General features: G+C 40.7%; 1 protein-coding gene across 1 annotated transcript; it reads left to right on the plus strand.

Annotated features, from left to right (window-relative positions):
* The first annotated feature begins 827 nt into the window (after nucleotides 1-827).
* Nucleotides 828-21,913, plus strand: cyb5r4 (cytochrome b5 reductase 4). Its single transcript, XM_079164892.1, has 15 exons — nucleotides 828-1,298; nucleotides 1,619-1,772; nucleotides 2,515-2,615; nucleotides 2,941-3,016; nucleotides 4,023-4,104; nucleotides 4,190-4,247; nucleotides 6,034-6,127; nucleotides 7,244-7,276; nucleotides 7,373-7,495; nucleotides 8,223-8,363; nucleotides 11,736-11,870; nucleotides 17,264-17,414; nucleotides 18,449-18,535; nucleotides 19,739-19,900; nucleotides 21,430-21,913. The coding sequence occupies exons 1-15, from the start codon at nucleotides 1,215-1,217 to the stop codon at nucleotides 21,482-21,484; spliced, it is 1,536 nt and encodes a 511-aa protein (XP_079021018.1). The 5' UTR covers nucleotides 828-1,214; the 3' UTR covers nucleotides 21,485-21,913.
* The last annotated feature ends 361 nt before the right edge of the window (nucleotides 21,914-22,274 follow it).

A 22,274-nucleotide genomic window follows, 5' to 3' on the forward strand; every position in this document is an offset into this window, starting at 1 on the left:
ATCAACAGACTCCCATTTGACTGTGTAATTGTGCCTGTAATGACAAAATACCTGCCATGAAAAAAAACGTCTAATAGATCCTTGCAGTTGATCAACATTACACATCAGCTCTGCTAAGTCTTTAATAGCACATGAACCTTTATTTTGAAGTCAGGGAACTCTTGTCCTTCAATCCTCTTAGCAGATTAGCCTTTCAAAGGCAAACCCTTTAGCTGCTCTGATGAAAGTCCGAGGTACACCTTATTAAACTGTACATACAGGTAGATGCAATGTCAACGCTGTGGGAGATACCATGTTTTCTCAATGTCTTATGAGAACCAGAGAGACTCAGAAGAGGATGGCGATGATGACGACAGTGAGAGTGGAACAAGCAGAGGACAAAGTGGTTCATCTTTCATCACTAAATTCAATAGTTTGATTTCAGGTAGGTTATTGAGATTTCAGTCAGTCAGCTTGAATTCAATGCACAGGAGTAATTCATATTGTTAATTTTGACTGTGTTCCATATCTCAACCATGTCAGTGAGCCACCATACACACCAGTTTAATGGAGCCTGGGAACTTGCATACCTGAAATTAATGCAGCCATTCTTCAAGTGTGAAATTACACCTGTACAACTCCTGCTCTGCCATGTCAAAATATCTGCGTAAAAAAAATATAGTCCTACAATAACTAATTTCTTGTTCATTGATTAATTCTTACATGCTGGTGGCTTTATCTGCAATGTATGATAAGAACAGTAGAGGGCAATGGAGGACCGTCGCAGCTCGATGGCACCATTTGTTGACGGTGTCGTCAAATTGTGCGACATTTAGTGTAGGCGTTACATGGTAGAACAACCAAGGCAGGAGTTAGCTCACAATAATTAATCACTAGATAGCTACCAACTAATGCATTTGCCTGATAATATACATAACACATTTGATTAATACGGAAAATATTTACTTTAATTGAAATATAATGTGACGATGTATAATTTGCTGTTATTATTTCGTGAGCGCGTAATGTCTTCCTAGCCTAGCTTAGCTTAGCCTGTTAGCTAAGCTGCATTGCTCAACACAGTTTCAACAGAGATGTGTCACAACAAGGGAAGAACTCGTACCTGTAACGTTGACATCTAGCAGCCAGTGTGACTGCGTTACTAAACTGTCGTTTATATGCCATTGTGGTAAACTGCCGTTGGTTGAATAGGTTTTCTCAGAAGCGTTCACAACATGTTGAACATCCCGACCCAGTCGTTCCCTGCGCCGCGCTCCCAGCAGCGGGTCGCTCCGTCCGGCCAGTCCCGCAGGAACAAGGTAACGTTAGCTAACACCCTAACCCAACAACCACTTCTTCATTCCTCTATCATACAGGGTCCCGATCTCTTCTTCTAAAAGCGGACAGTCAAAAGTTCTCTTGGAGCTAGCTAACTTAAATCCTTCAGTGCCTGTCTACATTTGGACATACAGTTAACAATGTATGTGTGTATGTGTTCATTTAAACAGATAATAACAAGTGGTATGTTAATGTTAAACGGACTCAACATAACGTCGCTGTGTCTTATATCTTTTAACATTCCTCCACACGTCTCCAGAAGAGAATCCTCTGTAACGTGACTCTGCTCTTGTCTAATTAGGTGGACTTGAAGCCGGGCCACAGTCTGATGGACTGGATTCGGTTTTCCAAGAGTGGAAAAGATCTGACGGGGCTCAGAGGGCGCCTGATCGAAGTTACCCAAGAAGAGATGCAGAAGCACAACACACGAGAGGACTGCTGGACCTGCATACGAGGTGAGCCTGCATGGTGGTCTGACGTGGGACACACGGATGAATAAGGTAACTGTGATGTTTAGCAGGCTGGAGAATACTTGCTGCCAGCTTGATGATACTTGATCCTACGTTTGATTATAGTATAATTCAGAGTCAGGAAAAACACTTACTTATGTCCACTAGTCATTCCCATTGACTGGGTCACAAGAGATTTTATTAAGGTCACCAAATAATTTTGCAGAATTTCCTGAACTGCATTTTTCTATTGTCTTCATTGAATCTCATATGAAAGGCTCGGGTACATTCTGTTTGTTTTGCTGATGAAAAACAACCCAGAGCCTGTTAACTTCACCTAAATGTATCTGTTTGATCTCATTTGTGTGTAATTGTTTTCAATAGCACATGCATAAAACAAAGTTTTGATTTATCAAACATATATTCCCTCAAAATGCCTGGTTTAACTATTCAATATGATATAAGGTAATGAAGCAAATGCATTAGAAATGGTCTGGAGCGTTAATTTACACATAAATTCACTCTTCTCTCGTATTTCCAAATACTCACTAGATCAGTCATTCTCCTGTGACCAACATGTGGGTCAGGACCCACATGTTGGTAAATAGTAATAATAATTTGATCGGCAAATCAAAAATGATTTCACCAATAAGATTTTTTTTTTTATCATTTGACTTTTGTGTGTGTGGTGTTATCAGTCACTGGGAAGGGATGCACATAAAGCTAATTTTTCTCTGTATGTTCTCAGGTATGGTTTACAATGTGACCCCCTACATGGACTACCACCCTGGTGGGGAAGAGGAGCTAATGAAGGCAGCTGGGATAGATGGCACTGACCTGTTTGACCAGGTATGGATGCTGTTGTATCAAATATATTATTCTCAGCTAATAAATATTGGTCCCCTGCTTCCTCTTTGTAGCTCATTGGTGCCAAACTAAATGATGCCTAGGCAGTGACTATCTGCCAAGGTATCATTTAGTTTTTTAAGTCCCTTAAAAAAGCTTAACAGGAGTAAAAACAAGCCCCAGGACCTTAGAGGGACTGGAACATATTTCATTTGGGCTGTCTTGTGAGTGCTGCTAAGTTTGTTGTAGTTCTGTAAGCTCTTTAACGTGGGTATAAGTGACTTGATGGGTTTTCATGTGTTCTATGGTCACGCGTGTTTGTGCATAGGTCCATCGCTGGGTGAACTATGAGTCCATGTTGAAAGAGTGCCTGGTGGGTAGGATGGCCACCACAGTCATTAAAGGTGAACACACACACAAACATACAGTGTCTCTTCATCAGTGTGTTCACACACCATCGTTGATCTGCAGCCTTACCTCAGTGTGAACGAGACTCTCACACAGCACTGGGAGCTGTACATCACCTGAGTTTTAATTGCAGCAACTCAGTGTCCCACAACGCAATCACTATGGGTTCTCTTTCTTTAACGTAACAAATGCACGGCTCATATTTGTAAAGCGTATCAGAATCCCCCCCAGGAATCACTCTGATAAAAATGAACTAGGTCTCAAAACATACACTATTTACTGATATACCATCTGTATCATAGGCTGACAGTAAACACTGGTAAGCCACTTGTTTGACTTAGAAAATAAATGCACATTCGTATTTTATTCAATTCAATTTATGTTGTATAGCCCAAAATCACAGATTTGCCTCAGAGGACTTTACAATCTGTACACTCTGACCTTTGACCCTCACATCAGAACAGGAAAAAAAAAGACCTTAGGGAGAGCAACAGAGGAGGGATCCTCTATCAGGATGGACAGAAGTGTGATAGATGTCAACACATTCAATGCATAAGATATAAATGATTCATTAACATTTTATAGGTGGATTGTGGTAGATCTAAATCATCTGTTGTCAAAAAGTGTACCGCTGTGAGGACCCTGTTGATTGGTCCTACACAAGGTCAGTCACATAAAACATAATTTCATGAAAATCTTCCTTTTAATATGCGCATTGCTATCTCACAGATTGTTTCTGCCTGATAACCCAGAATTTCTACTCACAGACATTTAGTGATAAATATGGGCCCTGATGCTGCCTTGAAAAGCTTGCGCACAAAAATGTTGCTAAGAAAAGACACACACACTAAATGTGTAGATTGCGTATCTCAAGCATGTGTCAACAACTTGATTTATTATATAGTATTGGAAGTGGAAAACCAGTGTCTGCCTGGAAATCTATCTAAAGAATGAGGGTATGCCTCAGTAGTTGTTGGCATTCATTTCTGTTTTTCTTCTCAGCTAGCATCCCTTCTTCACCACAGACCAGCCTCGCCCCCCCGATGTCAATGGCTGCTCCCACAGAAAAAGACTCCCGGCCGCGGTATGACACAACATGGAACATCTAAAAACGAATATAATCAAGACATACTCAAGACATTATTATTATCTGCTGTCTGTTTGTGTAGGTACGACTGGTTCCAAACTGATGCGACTGTTCATCTGGTTGTTTATGCTAAAAGAAAGGTAATCACTCATCAACCATATACACATCCATGATACATCAAATAAGTCACTAAGCTCTCATGGCATACAGTGGAGACAGCAGTTGAAACTGACAGTGGGTGGTTGAAGAGACAAGTGTGTCACGTTCTGGCTCAAGGCAAGACAGAGGAAGGAATAACTAAAAGATAAATGAACGTAAAACAGTGCTCCAGACTAACTTTTCCACTCCGAGCACTGGTGCTCCTTACTGAGCATTTTAGGAGCACAACTTAGAAATGCAATGCAACATATTCATATTTTTGTAATATGACTGTATTTTTGAAAAATGCTTTGGTAATAATAAATTGACAGACATAACAATGTGCTGTTTTATTTGACAGGAAAAGTCACTTTGTGAGGTCATGCTTTAGGAGAAAATGTTCTCCTTGCTAAACGTTTCTTTTGCACAAAAGAAGGCGTGCGCCAATTTTTAAGCAAACTTGACAGGAACGTGCCTACCTCCACGATGTCTGACCCATGTCCACACAGACCGTCTGAAGGATGAAACCAGAGCAACTGTTTGAAATTGATTAGGTTGTGTGAAATAAATACAAATATTGCCTGTGATATATTATAAATATGTTTTACATTTTGCTCGAGAATCATATTTCATTTGATCTGTAATTAATAAACAATACTTTCATGTTATGAAATGTATTCCCATAAATAATAAATTAATGTGAGCCAAACACTGCTGCCATGCGCCAGCTTATGGATGTGATGTGAGTCAAAAAACAAAGATTCATTAACTAGCTTTTTCAATTTCCAACTTACTTCACACTAAACAACTCCTATTCATTTGAATTCTCCCGGTGTTTATTTGAAGGTGTCTCTTTGAGGATCTGATCTTCTGTGCTGGCAGCATTCACACACAATGCCACTCTGTAGCCTTTTTGTCATTTGTAATGCCTACACTGTGTCCATCTAACAAAATATTTTCCCAGGCCTCTACCTCCCCAACAAGTACTTTAACACAGGGTCAAATTTCTTTTTATAACCCCTTTCTCTTAATTTGCCATCATTCTCTGCATTAATTAGGGGTATTTCACCAGCTAGCTTTTTTATAGGCAACAATTGCTGTTAAAATGGTGGTGCAAGAAGTTTGCTCACATGCACCAAATTTCAAGTTTCAAGATTGAGAAAAGTTCTAAATCAGCATATATTTGGGCAGAAGTGCTTTCTGTGTTTTGTCCTTTATCAACCCTCTGGCCTGAGTTCTACAGTTTTATAACTGAGGCTCAAGGTGATCTGAATCTCCCCGATGACCCGACTCCACTCAACAGGCTCATAGAGAGAGAAGCCTGAACCCAAAGAGGGTTCAATTTGAATTTGAATTTTATTTTTTACAGCCCAAAACCACAAATTTGCATTAGAGGGCTTTACAATCTGCACATATGATACATCTTCTGTCCCAGGACCCTCACATCAGAACAGGAAAAACTCCCCAACTCAATGGGTTGTCACAAGTGAGTGTTTAGTGTGTTTGCTCCATGAGGTCAGGCACAACGAAAGGACCCAGAAATCACTGTTCCTGTGTGTCCCCTGCTGCAGCATTAATCACAAACCAGACCCTCTTGATCTTCACCTTTGTCCACCAGCCACGTGAGCGTTGGCAGGACTTTCTCAATTCATCAAACGTCATTGTTAATGAAAGTTTTAAAGCCAAGTTGTGAAGTTGTATTTTAATAACCGCTTGAAGCATAAAGTTATAACGGGTGAACTGACAAAGAGGTTCCTGGATCAATGGGTAACATGTTTTCTTTGTCAGATCCCCAGTTCCGGCTGTACCATTGTTGACCTGGAGGCGGGTGTTCTACGCCTGGAAGTGCTGCTGGGGAAGATGTCCTACATGATCCATTTACGTGAGTAGAAATACGGCTTTCTACATTTGAATGTGCTGTCTACTACACAAACAGAAATGAGACACACTGCGGTGCAGCACATGAAGTTTACTCCTCCGTTCTCTTTTTCTCCTGCAAAGCCCATTGGAACTTCTGTTTAGGAAACATGCAATGTAGTAATAGGGATGGGTTATGAAACCTGGTATGATACGGCCCCGGGCTAATTTATTAACGATCGGAGTGGTGATTAGCTCTGCCTTTATCGGTTCTTTATCAATTATCCATTCTGAATTTATTATTTTTTAGATAATAAATTGGTATCAAAACAATCCTTACGATTGCCACCCCTACTGGTTTACCTCCACATTCACAATGAATGTGGGATTAATAAGGTACACTTCAATTCCTACAGCTTTCTGTAGACATTAGAATAAGTACTATATGTTTATAGAATCAAATCACACAACCCCTATCACAGTTATGTGTCTCCTTCTCATAAACACTCTTGTTACCCTCAGTCCTGGTGTGCTGCTAAACATGTCACACAACAGATTTGGCATTGTTATGGAAAGTTGTCAGTGTCTGTAAAAATCGATTTGGACGAGGTCAACAATCATGAAAATGGTCCTACAGTGTGCTGAGTGACCGGACCATTAGACTGAGCTCTCCACCATTGTAAAACGGTTTTAATTGTTATTCTCACCGTGTCACAGTTTGTGGTGTTGTATTGAGGCGCTTTCACAAGCCATAGTCTGTTTGGCTAGTCTGAGTCAGAGTCAAATTGATACTTGTGTTTTTGTTGCTGCTATCTACATTCCTTCAAAAAATGCACTACAGGAATGTACTACTGTTTTAGTTTGTCATGTGTTTGTTGTGTTACAAATGGGCTTATTAAACTGAATTCCGTTGTGCATCTCTGTGTTACATAATGACAATAAGTGATCCTTGAATCCTTGAAGGTTTTCTGTTTAGTCTGGTTCGGTTTCACAGTGTACAAATAACGCTGACCAAATAAAAACAATGACCATGAACCATGATTTGTGTACAAGCATATGATTAGACATGGACACACTGACTGTATTTAGAGTTACTCATGATTTGGTTTATCAAATCAGTGTCATTTTCATGCTTTTTCAGGTCTAGCTGATGATGTTGAGGGAAACGTTGCTGGTGAGACAACATCTTGATTTGATGAGACAAAGGTAATATCTGCAAAAACTGTATGATTATCATGTTGTTATTCTCAAACTGTAATATCTTCAACAGTCCACAATGCCTTCCTAGTGGGAAAGATCCAGGTCAGCATACGCAAACAGGCTAAAGGAAAATGGAGAAGTCTTGGTCAGCCACTGGAATTTCACAATACATTTCTACGCAAAAAAGACCGAGGTGAGATCCAAGATCGAAGGAAGCATTCCACTGTGTATTTTTTTAAATCCTTTCCACTTCTTTGTAGCCTTATATTTGAATGTTTATGACATACCTTGTGTCACACCAGTTAGTCACTTAGAGGTGCAGGTAATCAATGACTTTCCTCAATTTCCTTATTTGCAGTCTTATTGTAATGCAAATAATTTGTACATAAGCAGGAATGTAGCACGATGCACGCACCTGCGAGCAGCGAAACACTACGCATTATAAACAGTAAAATGCAGTATGAGACTGTTTATTTATGTAATTTATGTGCACTGAGTGAGAGAGTCTTTTGTGTTTTCCTGTCATGTGTGGTGGTTATTCACCGGCAGAGCTATGCAAGTAAAAAACAATAAGAGTAATTTATGAATGTAATCCTTGGAAAAGATGCAACAGAAATACGCACTTAATGTAATACAGTTCATTCAGCCAACTATGAAGTAACAAACAATAGGACAAATTAAAAGTGAGAGAGACATTCCAAATAGATTACACAGTGGGTTTGTTATTTTTTCCTTTACTTTGTAAAAAATAAGAATCAAGTCATTAAGCTTGATTGTGGCATTCCTACAGGAAATGGAACATCAAAATTGCATTAAAAATAAACTGGTTCGAATGATCCCTGTATTTACAGCGAATACAAGCACATCGTTGTCAGAAAAATGTTTAACTTGAGTCTACATCAATGATCTCCTTCTTCCAGCTCTCCACTATCGGGATTGTGTGCTGGTGTCTAAGACTGAGGTGAACCATAACACCCATATGTTCAGATTGCAACTTCCTCGTGGGACTGTGATGCATGTGCCTGTTGGAAAACATGTCTACCTCAAAGCCCTCGTTCAAGGTAAGGAACCAAGGAGTAGGACTGCACTGTACTGAATACAGCGGATGTTGTCCTCCCTGTTAAACAGCACAAAACAGTTGTCTTTCAAACAGTTAACTGAACCCATTGAAATATACTTCTACATATAAACAAGTAGGTAAACATGTATGCTGCTAGCGTCTGTGGTGATGGTGCAGTACACACAGCTTCAGTTAGGTATACTGAGTTGGTAGAAAAGGGGAATTAGTCTATCTACCAAGGCTAAATTATACAGCCTCAGTGAGCATGCTTCCTCATCACCTCAACCACCGAGTACAGTAGGTCCACATAGAGGTGTCTAATGATCCCCTCTCTGTGGTATAGATCTACCTTCAAATCATTTATCAGGCAACGTGTTGCTTTAGCAAAGCTCTTCTTCAGACTTCACAATAGAAAGAGTTTAGTCTAGGGTTAGCACTGTTGGAACATCAGATGGACGAATCACAGTTTGAACTCCTTCAATTTAACCACTGAGTAGACTGAAGAGGGCCCAAAGAAAAGAGGCCAGGTGCACCGGTTTTCAGGACTGGAAAACAAATTCAGAATCTAATTTCAAACAGTATTCTCCCCTGTCATGTAACACTGTGGGGACATCAACTAAATGGAGGTTTGAATCATTTCATTCTTCTTCTTTTGGGGCCAAAACTATTTCCAAAGTAAATAATACATTTGGTGTCTAAAATATGTTTTTTTCTCTGTTAAAATAGTTGTTTTGAAGGAAAGAAGCAGGACATCCACACTTTTGAATAGTATTCAAAAGTGTGTGTTGTGTTATGATGTCCGTTATGTGGCACCAAACTGTGTCAAGCAAGTCTTTAATGTCATAAAGAAAGACCAGTGTAGGTAGAGGAGTATTAGTCTAGAGCAGGGGTGGGCAATTATTTTTCCCACGGGGCCGTATGAGAAAAAAGGACTGTTGTAGAGGGCCGGACCAACTGCTCTATATTATTCCACCTCTTTATAAAAAGCAGTACATTGTATGGTTTTGATAAGCTGTGAGTGGTAAGAGTAAATATCATGATCACTGGTGGAATGTAACTAAGTATATGTGCTTAAGTACTGTACTAATGTACAAATTCAAGGTACTTTACTTGAGTATTTCTATTTTATTCAACTTACGTACTTTATTATTCATTAAAACACTGACAGGGATCATGTTTCTGATAAATTAGTACTTGTATCACTATTCTTTGTAGTCCAATGACCTCACTTTCTGTTTTTCCGTTCGGTGGAGAACTCTAGTGTGTGTTGGGCTTGAACGAGTGCTCTGAAGTCAGGTTGAATGTGTGAGGTGAGATGTGAAGGACAGCTGACAGGTGATCGTCAGTGAGCTAGGATCTGGATCTGGATTAATTCAACTTCATCACGGAGAATGTTTGTTCACATATGTAGGTCGATCCAAAGAGAACCAACATCTTCTGAGCATGTTGCTTTAGCAGCTTAGCTAGCAAAGCCTCAGATGTCCGTGCCGCTCTGCATCAGTCACGTTTTAGTATTTCTCAGAGTGTTTCGTCTCGTAATGGAGATTCAAATTGTAATCCTCAAACACTGAGATCTGTTCTCCACAAACTTCAGTACTTAGATACTTAGAAGTCCATGTTTTGTTAAAAACTCTACACTCTGTATCAGTCTTTCATTTTTTAACATAGGCTGACATTTTTTAGGGCTAACAGCTAACTCACATCTCCAGTAAGCTCAGTTCACCAACACATTGCAGCAGTGGTGGGCCGTCAGGGCCAGCAAGGCCTTCTCTGCTGGCCTAGACAGAATCACAAAGTTAGAGCTATTTTATAATTTAATCATTTTCATTTTCATTTCATTTTTTTCCATTAGCTTATTTTCTCATTGCACAGCTACTGTCTTCCTCAGTTGCTCTGCTTCCAGTGCAGCTTGTTTTAAGTAGAGCTTTTATCCAATCAGATTTCACCTCTGTGTCTCTAGGTAAAAAGAGAGGCCCCAGGCCTGCGGACTCACAAGTGAATCCCTTTGCAGTTTAAGTGAATGGGGACGATATTGTTGATTGTCAAAGTCTTCAACCAATCAGATCTTTAGTTTGACATGTTGGGCGTATTCTTTGATGTGCCAGAGCCTGCTAGCTGGCCTAGCCATACGTGATTGGTCAGTGGGCTAGCGTGACATGTTGGGCGGTGACAATCCCAATATCTGCTGCCTCTGTCAAGCAGATATTTTCAGCCTCAAATGCATTAAACAGTATTCAAGAAATACAACTGGGGAGGCTCGACTGTCTTCACTGGCGTCCATGAATCGAGAAGGACTTCTTACTGGAACTAAAACGCACGGATGTACTGAACAACCGTGACATTAAACTCTTTGTTAACAAAGAAAGGAGGATGGACTTTGTCTTTAAATAGTGAACAGCAGCTTTGGTAAGTTAACTGCTTTTGTTTTTACATCTGCAGTAGCTTTAATATGCTTGTTTATATATTATTATTTGTACAACTTGTTTTTATGGAGATGGATTTTTGTTTGGTTTTATATGTGAAAGGAACCATTGTTACGTCCAATGTTGCGCTGGGGACATATTTAGCCGGTGCCAGTGTTGCCAACTTGGCGACTTTCTCGCTAAATCTGCCGACTTTCCAAACCCTCATGGGGACCTTTTTTGTCAGAAGCTACTAGTGACAAATCTAGCAACTTGTTCTGGTGTTGTTGGAGACATTTCTGGTGTTTTGACTCTGACGTGAAAGCACGTACGTTCTACAGTTACTGCCATGAACGAACAGCGGGTGTTGCCGTGAGCCGCCTCAAAGCACTCACAGGCTCTCGCAGCAGTCCCAGCTGCAGTCAGAGCAGAGTGGAGACGCACTCTCTGCGTATTCTCGGCAGTCAGTGTATTTATAGGTGTTGGCTTCATTTTTACACAAAACAAATAATAACCGTAGCTGTGTTTCAGCTACAGGACAGCAGTGAAGGCCCAGGTATAAAATGCACGGCCCGCCACTGCATTGCAGTGACGCTGCTGCTCGCACACATTCACCAACACACTAACATACGTAAAAAGTCGCCTTCAAAATAAAAGCAATGCAGCTGTATTCCGTGCATGATGTACACTTATTTATGTTTTATTTCTAATTTCCCATTGACGTCCTGCGGGCCGGTCCGTGAGAGCCAAAGGGCCGGGTATGACCCTGGGGCCGTACTATGCCAAGGTCTGCTCTAAATGGACATTAAATACATCAGTACAAATGCATGAAGTCTCTTTTTACTGAGACACACTGAAGTCATCATTAACTCATTGACAAAGGAGGGATGAAGCTGCTCTGAAGGAACAGCGTGGACTCAACTTCATATGATTCTAAGAAGTTTTATTTCATGATGTTTGTCCCTATCCAGACACGGAGGTAGTGAGGCCATACACTCCAGTAGATCAGAACCTGGCAGCTGCCTCCCAGGAATCCGACCTCTACCTCATGATCAAGGTCTACCCCGATGGAGTGTTCACCCCTCATCTCAACAGCCTGCACATCGGTAAGTCAATGTGTCACGTCACAGTGTGTCATGTGAGGAAAGAAGGAAGAGAGAGACTATGGGTCAGAGGTTAGCAGTCTCCATCAATCTGTGTGTAATTAGTATGTTTCATTTAGTAAGGCAGCATTATACAGTCAGTGTGTGAGACACCCCTCCAACGGCATTCTGGGAGTAAAGCTGCCAGTAGGCTTCTTGTCTTGTGCTTGTCTGATAGCTTCACCTTTCCACTTTTGGATTAGGGGAAGCTGTGTATCTATTTCTGTAACTTTCATCAAGTGACGATCCGACATTCACAACCCCTCACACTGTCACTGGTCAGCTGTGATACGGGTTTTCACGTCTCTCTCAGCTCTCTTTACACAACTGTTTCTGTCACTTTTCATGTGAACCCCAGAGTGTACCACTATGAATGCCCTACAGGAGGTACATTATTCTTGCATCTCCCCCCTCACCTACATTGTTGATTTGTGATAAAAACTACTTCTTTTCTAGTATAATGTACCTGAACCCTGAAAGAGAGCTCTGTCTGACATCAGCGAGCTCAGAAACTGAACAATAATGTGGTGTTATATAGAAATACAAAGTGAAGTAATGAGATCAATCTTATTTAATATGGGTTCAGTTAAACTAACATCTCAGTAAAGATCAGCCTGTTGTTTCATTAATGCGACAGAGGTCATGAAGTGAAGGATGGAATGCTGTATAACACACAAACTAAAGAAACATTGAATGTCCAATATGATGGGCAGCTGAAGAGAACTACTGTGTGCAGTGATGACAATGCAGTCGCTCGTCTGCTGTAAAAATGATTTGTATGTCAAGTTCAAGTTTTATTTAAAGCTGCGAGCAGCATTGGTCGGGCCCTCGCACGTTCACGCACGTCGAGGGTACTGGCAGGACTCTGATTGACACGGCCGTGCATTTCCGTGACCATCATACACTGCGTGCACGAGTTAGATGATATTTCCTGCGTCGACCAGCAGCGTAGCAAGTACATGTTGCCAGGTCTCAAGCCTCAAATGTGTTGAGTGTACATCCGATACAATCATAAATGTAAGCCTGTTAAGATCATTAAGAAAATGAATGTGCGTGAATGTTCTTCAGTGTTAGTAACATAACAGACTGTCAGTTTACTGGGATGGGGTTCAACTCCCTGCAGTGTCCTGCTGATTGTATTTGGACTTGCATGAAAGTTAACAAAACAGTAGAATCATTTGCTTTTACTTGAACACTTTAATTTACCACTGTTTTCATTTGAAGCTCTTCTGCAACTTACGACTGTAGTGTGAAGCATTCATTGTAACATTTAACCTGATTCTCATGTAGAAGCTCTGGACAGATCATTTATACTAATGCCTACCGACAGTGGCTTGACAACCACTTTTATCTAATTGCTGCTCTGCAAACATCTTACTATGCACATATTTAGTTCAGAGAAGTCATTATTTTCTGGTAGTGTGCCCACAAACCCTTTTAATAAGTTCAGTTTGGGCCGCTGTATTTATAAAATCCTGCTTATGTCCGTGCTTCTCAGTAGGTGGCGCTATGACTATGAGTTAATATTGGCATGCAGAAGTCCTAAAGTCATGACAGTCAACAACCATGTCATGTTTGGGACAGTTTTGACAAAGTACAGTCGAGTTACAACAGCTTGATGGATGATGGCGAACCATGTAAAATGGCTGCCACACCAAATCCACGTCGTTTGATGAAACCTAAAGCTTTTAGTAACTTTTAATCACTAAGGTCTTGAGATTGTTCTGACCAAATTCTAAGTTGATCTGATTAATTCCCTAGGAGGAGTTCGTTAAAGTAGAGCGCCTGGAAATTGCACAAACGACACTATAAATTCATACAAAATTCAAAATGGCTGACTCTGGTTAGGTTTAGAGCTTAGACCCCTAAGACCTTTTTTAAGTCTACATGTGATACACCTGCTTACCACATTTTATACATCTAGGTGAGACATACTGCGAGGGCTGCATCGTCGAAATATTGTAGGGGGTGCTATCGAGCCGACTTGCCACTCTGAAGCATTAAAATCACATCAGATAACTACATTCAGGGTTTTAAATGTGTTTGACAGATTTTGTTATGTTTTGAGCATTTTTAGCCCCTCAAAAACACCTTCATTTTTCATGGCGAAGAATGCGTCGCCACGGCAACAGCTTTTCACGAAACAACAAGCTTTGAGTAACTTTTCATCACAAAGGTCTTTAGATTGTACTGACCAATTTTGAAGTTGTTTCGATTATTTCCCTAGGAGGAGTTCGTTAAAGTGCAGCGCCTGGAAATGACTAAAACGACACTAGAAATTCATAAAAAATTCAAAATGTCTGACTTCCGGTTGGGTTTAGAGCATGGTCCCAAGAGACTTTCTTTTAAGGCCACATGTGATACATGTGCCCACCAAATTGTGTAAGTCTATGTGAAACGTACTGCGAGGGCTGCTTCGTTGAAATTTGTAGGGGGCGCTATTGAGCCGATTTGCCCCTCTGAAGCAATAAAATCATATTATATAACTACATTTTGGGCTTTTAATCTGCGTGCCGAGTTTGCTTATGTTTCGAGCTTTTTTAGCCTCTCAAAATCTTTGTTTTTCACGACGAAGACTGCATCGCCATGGCAACGGCGTTTGACGAAACATCAAAAGCTTCATGACCTGGCATTATGAACTTCTTACATTTGTGTGGAAGTAGTTTGATGTTGATCTGGTTTACCTAGTAAGAGAAACAAGGCAAAGTATAAAGACTTTAACTTACTGTTACCAGTAGGTGGTGCTATGACTATGATTAAAAATTAGCCTGCAGATGTCTTCAGGCCTGGAGTCTAATCAAACCTGTGAAATCTGGTAAAGATCTGATGATGTGGAGTCGAGTACCATCAGTTTATTCGTTCATGGCGAAGGATCGAAATTCGCCCAGCCGCCACGTCGCCGCCCTTTGACAAATTCTTACAATCTTCACAATGAAGCATTATCAAGGTCTTAAGGCTTTCCTGGCAACATTTGAGAGGGATCTGATTAATCTGTGAGGAGCAGGATGTCAAAGTACAAAACGTACAACTTCCAGTTGCCACTAGGTGGCGCTCTTACTATATTCTAAATTTTCATATAGACGTGTTCTGAGTCCAGATGTTATGACATATGAGAGATTTGGAGCAGATTAGACAATGTACGGCCGAGTTACAACAACTTCCTTTTTCATGGCGAATGGTGTTTTTGTGACACCACGACACGGAATGCATAGTTCGATAACTTACATATCTTTGAGTAACATTTCACTGCCAAGGCCTCAAGAGCAGACTGATCAAATCTGAAGTTGATCGGGTTAAATCTCTAGGGCAGGGGTGGCCAACCAGTCAAAGACCAAGAGCCACATTTTTTACTGTGTTACCGCAAAGAGCCACATCATACACATGGGCACACATGAACATCACCCTATCCCTTCCTCACACACACACATACCTTTGCTCAGCCAGATTTATTGTAAATGTCACACACCAATATGATAATGACAGAAATGGACTCCTAAGACCACAGGCCAGTCATTTTCAACAATGAACATTGTGTGCACTGTCTCACACAGACAAACTCTCAATTCAACCAAGTCCACAAACAAAAATATAATAATTTACAATAGTGTTTTTCTTTTACTATGCATGTTACTTCGTGGGACTTCTGGCATTCCTTGCCTTGAACAATCCTCTTCAAATCTGGCTTGTATTCCGTTGTTGCCACTCGAAGCAATTCTTTCACATGGGTGTCAGTCAGAACAGATCGATGCTTTGATTTCACGTGTTTCACGGTAGAAAACACAGACTCGCAGACGTATGTTGACCCAAACATTGACAGTATCTTAAGCGCAGCCCGTTTGACATTGGGGTATTTTTTCATTGGCACACTTTTCCAGAACTCAATGGTCCCGTCCCTTAAAGCAGGTTTGAGTTGGTCCTCCTCACAAAGATCGATCATCTCCAACTCAGCCGCAGCCTCATCTGTGACTAGCGGGGCTTTCAAACAGTCCGTCTCGGCGTTAAATGGGTCGACGAGGAACGTAATCTGTGGCCGCACATGCGCGTTTGACGAAAATACCGTATTTAACTCAAGCGAAGCGAACACGCACATTAAAAAAACACAAATACAAACTTCGATATGAACGTAAGAGCCGCATGAAACCGGGCAAAGAGCCGCATGCGGCTCGGGAGCCGCGGGTTGGCCACCCCTGCTCTAGGGGGAGTTCGTTAAAGTATGATGCCTTGAAACGGTCCAAAAACGTCATACACCAAAATGGCCGACTTCCTGTTTGGTTTAGTGAACAATTCCAAGAGGATTTTTTGTACGCCCCATCACGTTCCACATACCTACCAAATTTCATACAGCTAGGTGAAACCCAATGTTGGGGCTAGCGAGCCAATATTTCATAACGCAGCTGGACAACCCAATCAGACTGCAATTTTTGCAAATTCTGGCTTGCGTGCCAAATCTCGAAAACTTTCCAGTATCCCAAGCACCTCCTTTTTGCGAGGAAACTGCTAAAATAATAATAAGAAGAAAAACAATAGGTCCTCCACTCTGACTATGTCAGTGCTCTGGCCCTAATAATAATAAACATTAGAAAAACAATAGGTCCTCCGCTCTGACTACGTCAGTGCTCGGGCCCTAATGATCCCAACATTACAACTACTATTCTGCTCTTGCTTTGTGCAGGAAAGCTTAGCAGATAGCTAACAGTAGATCCGTGAAATAAAGACCATGGAATCCGTCGAAGAGTTTCAGGACTTTAGTGTGAATCTTTCTTAATTGTAAAACTGTGGAAACACAATATGAAATATGGCCTTACAAACTGTCCATATACACATACATGAATACAAAACAACAATCCAGCATATAGCATCGTGTAAGAATGTCCGACTAGCTAGCTTCTAAGCTAATTTGAACATTACTGTCAATGGAGAAATGCTAACCGTGATTTGCATTTAATACAACACAAATGCTATACTAACAGAGCGAATAGAATAGAATATATCTTCGTACATATTTTAATGCAACATAAAGAAATACTTACAGACTAAGGTCTTTACAGGCTACCAAACAGAAGACATGATACATTAGTGCAGTATGTGCAGCGTGTACTCTCATCAGAATCCCAAAACAACGAGGCACTAACTACGGCAAGAGAGGAGGGATAAATATGAGCATGAAATGCTATAACATTATACAACACAGAAATGTGGGGGCAGAACAACTACCATATGTATTCTGTGTTGTTGTTTTATTATTGCAGTGTTTTTCTTACCAATCGTATTTCAAGCTGTCTTTTTGTATTCATTCATTAAGTGAACTCACTGACTAATTCTATGATTTTGTTCAATTATATATTGTTACTATCTAGGTGACTGTATATCAGTTAGTGGTCCAGAGGGTACCTTCAGTCTCCGCCCCCTTCGTGATGTCACATACCTGTACCTGTTAGCAGCAGGCACAGGGTTCACGCCCATGGCTCGCCTCATCCAACTGGCTCTACAGGATGGTGACACCATCAGGTGGGAACTATCACAGTACTCAGATCAGCACTTCATGCTTAAGTCCCTTTCAGACATGAGTCCATTCATGTTTATCTGATGGAAATTTAACTTGTTGCTCCAATGTCTGAAAAGAACATCCTGGGCACTTCTACATAAAAGTCACAAACATGCATAGAGAGGGAGAGAAATGTGCCAAAAGAGCTGAAGAAAACCTTTTTACAGCCACAGTAATAATCTGAGTCTCTCCAATAGTTTAATTCCAACTGGATAAATAAATTATTATAAAGATTATTATAAAGATTATAAGATAATAATCCTGTCACTAAGGCATGTACCCTGTCAGATATTAAGATACAGTAGTAGAATTTACTCAATAATAACGTTAAACTAGCATAACTGTATCCGTGGATTCACTGTGAGAAGTGAAGGTGAGTGGCACTCACAATAGTTATTAATTAAGGCTTTATGTATTCGTATCATAATATCATTGTACTCTTCTCTTCATAAATGTCCTGTCATAAAAGCCATAAGGCCCATTAACTGTCCCAACTTTAAACCAGTACTTCTTGTTAACCTCTCAACATTGATCTATTTGTCTTTTTTCTTCTTTACCATTGTTGTCTTGTTGACCTCCTGCATGTAGAATGTACACTCACTCTTCTCTGTGTAACGCGTCACTTTTAAAATGCTGTAGATAAAAAAAAAGAAAGAATCAGCAACTCTCCTCATTAGCCTAACCCAATCTAAATGTTGAATATGAAGTTAAGTTTTAGTACCACTACTCTGGGTTTACATGGCAACGTTTTTAGAATTGAAAGTGAATGTGAGGTGAAAATATTCAAGGCCGTGTACAAACATCATGTCCTGTGTTTTTTTATTCCTTTAGGAAAAAGTGAAATATAAAGATTTTTAATAATAGCGGTAACTACAACACATAAAATAAAGTGTATTTCCTATATTAAGAACATATTCTTTGTTAGGAAAAAAGATTCCTATTCATTGTGGGCACAGTGTGTTCCGTATTACTGTTTGTGTCTTTGATTGTACCTCAGGAAAACCAAGCTGCTCTTCCTAAACCGACGAGAGGAGGACATTCTGTGGCGCTGTGAGCTGGATGAACTGGCTGCTAGCCATGAGAGGTATCACAGCTGTGTGTTTAAAGCCTCATACTGTTTGTCCCCGTCACAAGCCGGCCTTTATGTATTCTTAATTAGACAAGCTAAGATGTGGAGTATGTAAGGGAGTGCTGTGAAGATAGAGCAGTGCGGGTTGTAGAAAAGAAAAGGAAATGTACAGACAGACGTTGAGACAAAGGGTGAGGTGTCACCAGTCCATCCTTCAAAGCATGTTGATTATTACCTGGTGTCTGTCATTTCTTAATATCCCTTTATAATTGTATATGTTGGGAAAAATATTGAAGAGAGAAGATTTGATCTCTGCCTGTTTTCTTTCGGTTGTATTTAGATCAAAAGATAGAGCAAAAGTTTTTAAGTAAAAACTTGGCAGAGTGTGACAAACTGACGGACACACTGAGTGTGAATGCACTCTGTGCTTTTAGGCTTGACACCTCCACATCTGTACGAAGTAGGGCTGCACGATTATGGCCAAAATCATAATCACGATTATTTTGATAAATATTGAGATCACGATTATTTATCACGATTATTCATTAATTTTAAACATCTTTTTATTGCAGTTTCACGTTTAAATGAACAAGAACACTGCTTCCACTTCCATTGTTGTGCTACATTCTGGCTAATGTACAAATCTTTGCATCAGACTGGTCCTTATCACAGTGTATCTCGTTGAAGCAAAATATAAATAAAATGTTTTCCCAAAATAAAGGGCTAACTAAAAATAAGTATGCCATCACAGAATGCAACCAAATGAAAACAATTCAGGCCTATGCAGAAAAGGCAATAACAAGGTGTTAGGCCTACAGCTTTTTGGCAAGAAACACCAGCCTGTCGACATTTTCTGGCTTGAGAGATGAGCTCCTGTCTCTCTACTCTAATACTGATACCGGAGTCGACTGCAGACAGAACTTTTTTTGAGGCTGCCGCTGCAGGGTGCGCGCATGACACCTCCCATCTCGTTCTCCCCCTGGTGGTTGGCTGACTGTTAGTTGAGGAAGCGCTTGATTTGCATTTTAAACGGCAATATCGCTGACAATCATGCTCATTTAATTGTGGCAGCCAAAATCGTGATCGCGATTAAAATTTGATTAATTATGCAGCCCTAGTATGGCAAAGAAAATGCAGATGACTTTCAGCTTTACATATTCTTCTGCTACACCGGGACCTTGTGTCTTTGTACATCTTCACAATGTGTGTGTGTGTCAGGTTTCAGGTGGAGTACGTGCTCTCCGATCTCTCTGAAAGCTGGACCGGCAGGAAGGGAAGACTGGACGAATCCATGCTCCAGGATGTCCTCAACAGGCCTGATGGGTCCAAATGCTATGTGTGTGTGTGCGGCCCCAATGCCTTTACAGAGCTAACCATAGGGTGTGTATTATCATCTTTATTATTCAACCTGTACCTCACTGTCCTCATGCTCTGAGAAAAAAGTGCATCTAGGTTAATAGCTTTTACAGTTGAAAGGTGCTTTAGGAATATCTACAGCACAAACACAAATAACTCTGCTGGTTTGAATGTTTATGACAAAGTAGATCTATAAGTAACGTGTGATATGAGGTGAAATTCAATGTGTGAGCCTCCCACATTTAATTTCAACACATTTTTCTGTCTAGTTTGTCGTCATAGATCACATCTTTTGCGTGTGCCTCTTTCAGGCCCTGTTTTGTGCGTACCCAGCCGCTATAGATGAGGACTCTGTAACCTGTGATAGATATTAACAGTGAACCATAACGACTTTATTGTGAGTGTGGCTAACCTGGAGGTTTGTTTACATTCTGTCTCATCAGCTGACTGCCCATGTTTCTTAACGATGACGGTGGCTCAGTGGTAGAGCAGGGTTGTCCTTTCAATCAATCGGTGGTTCGATCCCCGGCTCCGCTAGTCCAGGATGTGTCCTTGGGCAAGACACTTAACCCCAGATTGCTCCCATAGCTGTGCCTACTGTGTGTGAATGTTGTATGAATGTTAGATAGTCCTGATGGTCAGGTGGCACCTTGCATGGTAGCCTTGTCATCAGTGTATGAATGGGTGTGAATGGGTGACTGATGACATGTAGTGTTGGAGAGCTTTGAGTGGTCGGAAGACTAGAAAAGAGAAATACAAGTACAGTCCCTTTACCATTTAACTTCTTATCAGGGACATCTTTGTGTGTAACTTGGTTTGTACGTTGTTAGAGGCCCCTGGAGACTTTTTTTTAAGTCTACATAAGCCTACCAAATTCCGTACATCTCGGTAAAATGCACTGTGAGGTTTGCTTCGTTAAAATGTTGTCATTTTTACAGCCAAGCACAAGAACCAACTATTTTACTGCATGTCAAGCCTCTCAAAAACCGCTGTGTTGTTTATGGTGACTAATGCCTTCCCACGACGTGGCTCCATCAAAACACGGTCACTTTTCGGTTTTACATCATGAAAGTCTAAATTATTTGCTGAGCAACTTTTAGGTTGATCTGGTTAACCTACTCAGAGTAGCAAGACAAAGTATAGCAACTGTTCCTTCCTGTTACCAGTAGGTGGCGCTATGGCTATGATTCAAAATGGGCCTGTAGATGTCTTCAGTACAGACAGTGGCAAAAATGACCATAGTATTGCACACTCAATTCAAAAAAGCTGCTTTCCTGTTGGGTTTAGGGTTTACCTCTCAATGGCTTTTTTAAAGTCTGGACATGATACATATGCCAACCAAATATAATGCATTTATGTGAAATGTAAAGAAGGGGACTTTGACTTTCATAACTCCTAGGAGGAGTGAGACCCATATCACATACCTCCCATACCTACCTTCTATGTGCTACGTTTCTCAGTAGCCTCAGCTCCTCAGAGCACCGTAGACCTCAGATGCAGTGGTACTCAGTTCTCAGTGTCTTGTCCTCCTCTCCCTTTTGTTCGTCTGTCAGGTTGCTGAAGCAGCAGGGCTTCAGTGAGGAGGAGCTCCACGCCTTCCAGGGCTGACCGCTCTGCCTCCACACAACTCCACCCTGCAAAGACTGAGTGCCTGAGAGAGAGAGAGAGTTTAATTTCTAAACTTGTTTGTGAGAAATGAATGGAACATTGTATTTCTATGCACCAAGGCTCTGATGGGCTGTACAGTGCAGTATGATTCTTATGATTGTGACCAGTATCTGAAATAAAGTTCTAAAAAAACTTTGTAACGGTTTGTAAAATATACTGCGACGCAAAGAAATGAATGAGATAATCTCACATTTCTTTGCGTCTCAGTATATTTTCTGTGGTGTATATGCAATATACAAATAGAATTAACATGAGCGTTGAAATGCATAGGAGAGGATCATCTGAAGATATTTATAGATTCTATTGTTACATGGATGCAGTTGCAGGAGAGTTCTTACCTCTGAAGTGAAATAAAATGCATTATGGAAACATTTTCAAAGGGATCTTCCATTCATTGAGACTGGGACCATTTTCATTATTACTACAGAGTCGTGACTCATCCAGGTTTAATTCTGACCATCAAGTTGACTATAAGTCGATTTTTTGACCTTTTTAAAAGAGAAATTACACAGGCTAAAACCTGCTTCTGCCTTATAAACATTGAACCTTGTGGAAACATAAAGCAAACGCAGTGTTGTCTTAACAAGTGTTATGTCACTTAAGTGTGTGATCATTATTGCTGACGAGCACCTTACCTTCTGGCCTGTTTCACAAAAGCCCATAAAGAGAACACAGATCCTGACATGGTCCTCTCCCATCTCATCCTGGTGAAGAAAGCTCAAACGGCTGT

This window comes from Pholis gunnellus (assembly GCF_910591455.1).
Source record: "Pholis gunnellus genome assembly, chromosome: 8".
Lineage (NCBI taxonomy): Eukaryota > Metazoa > Chordata > Actinopteri > Perciformes > Pholidae > Pholis > Pholis gunnellus.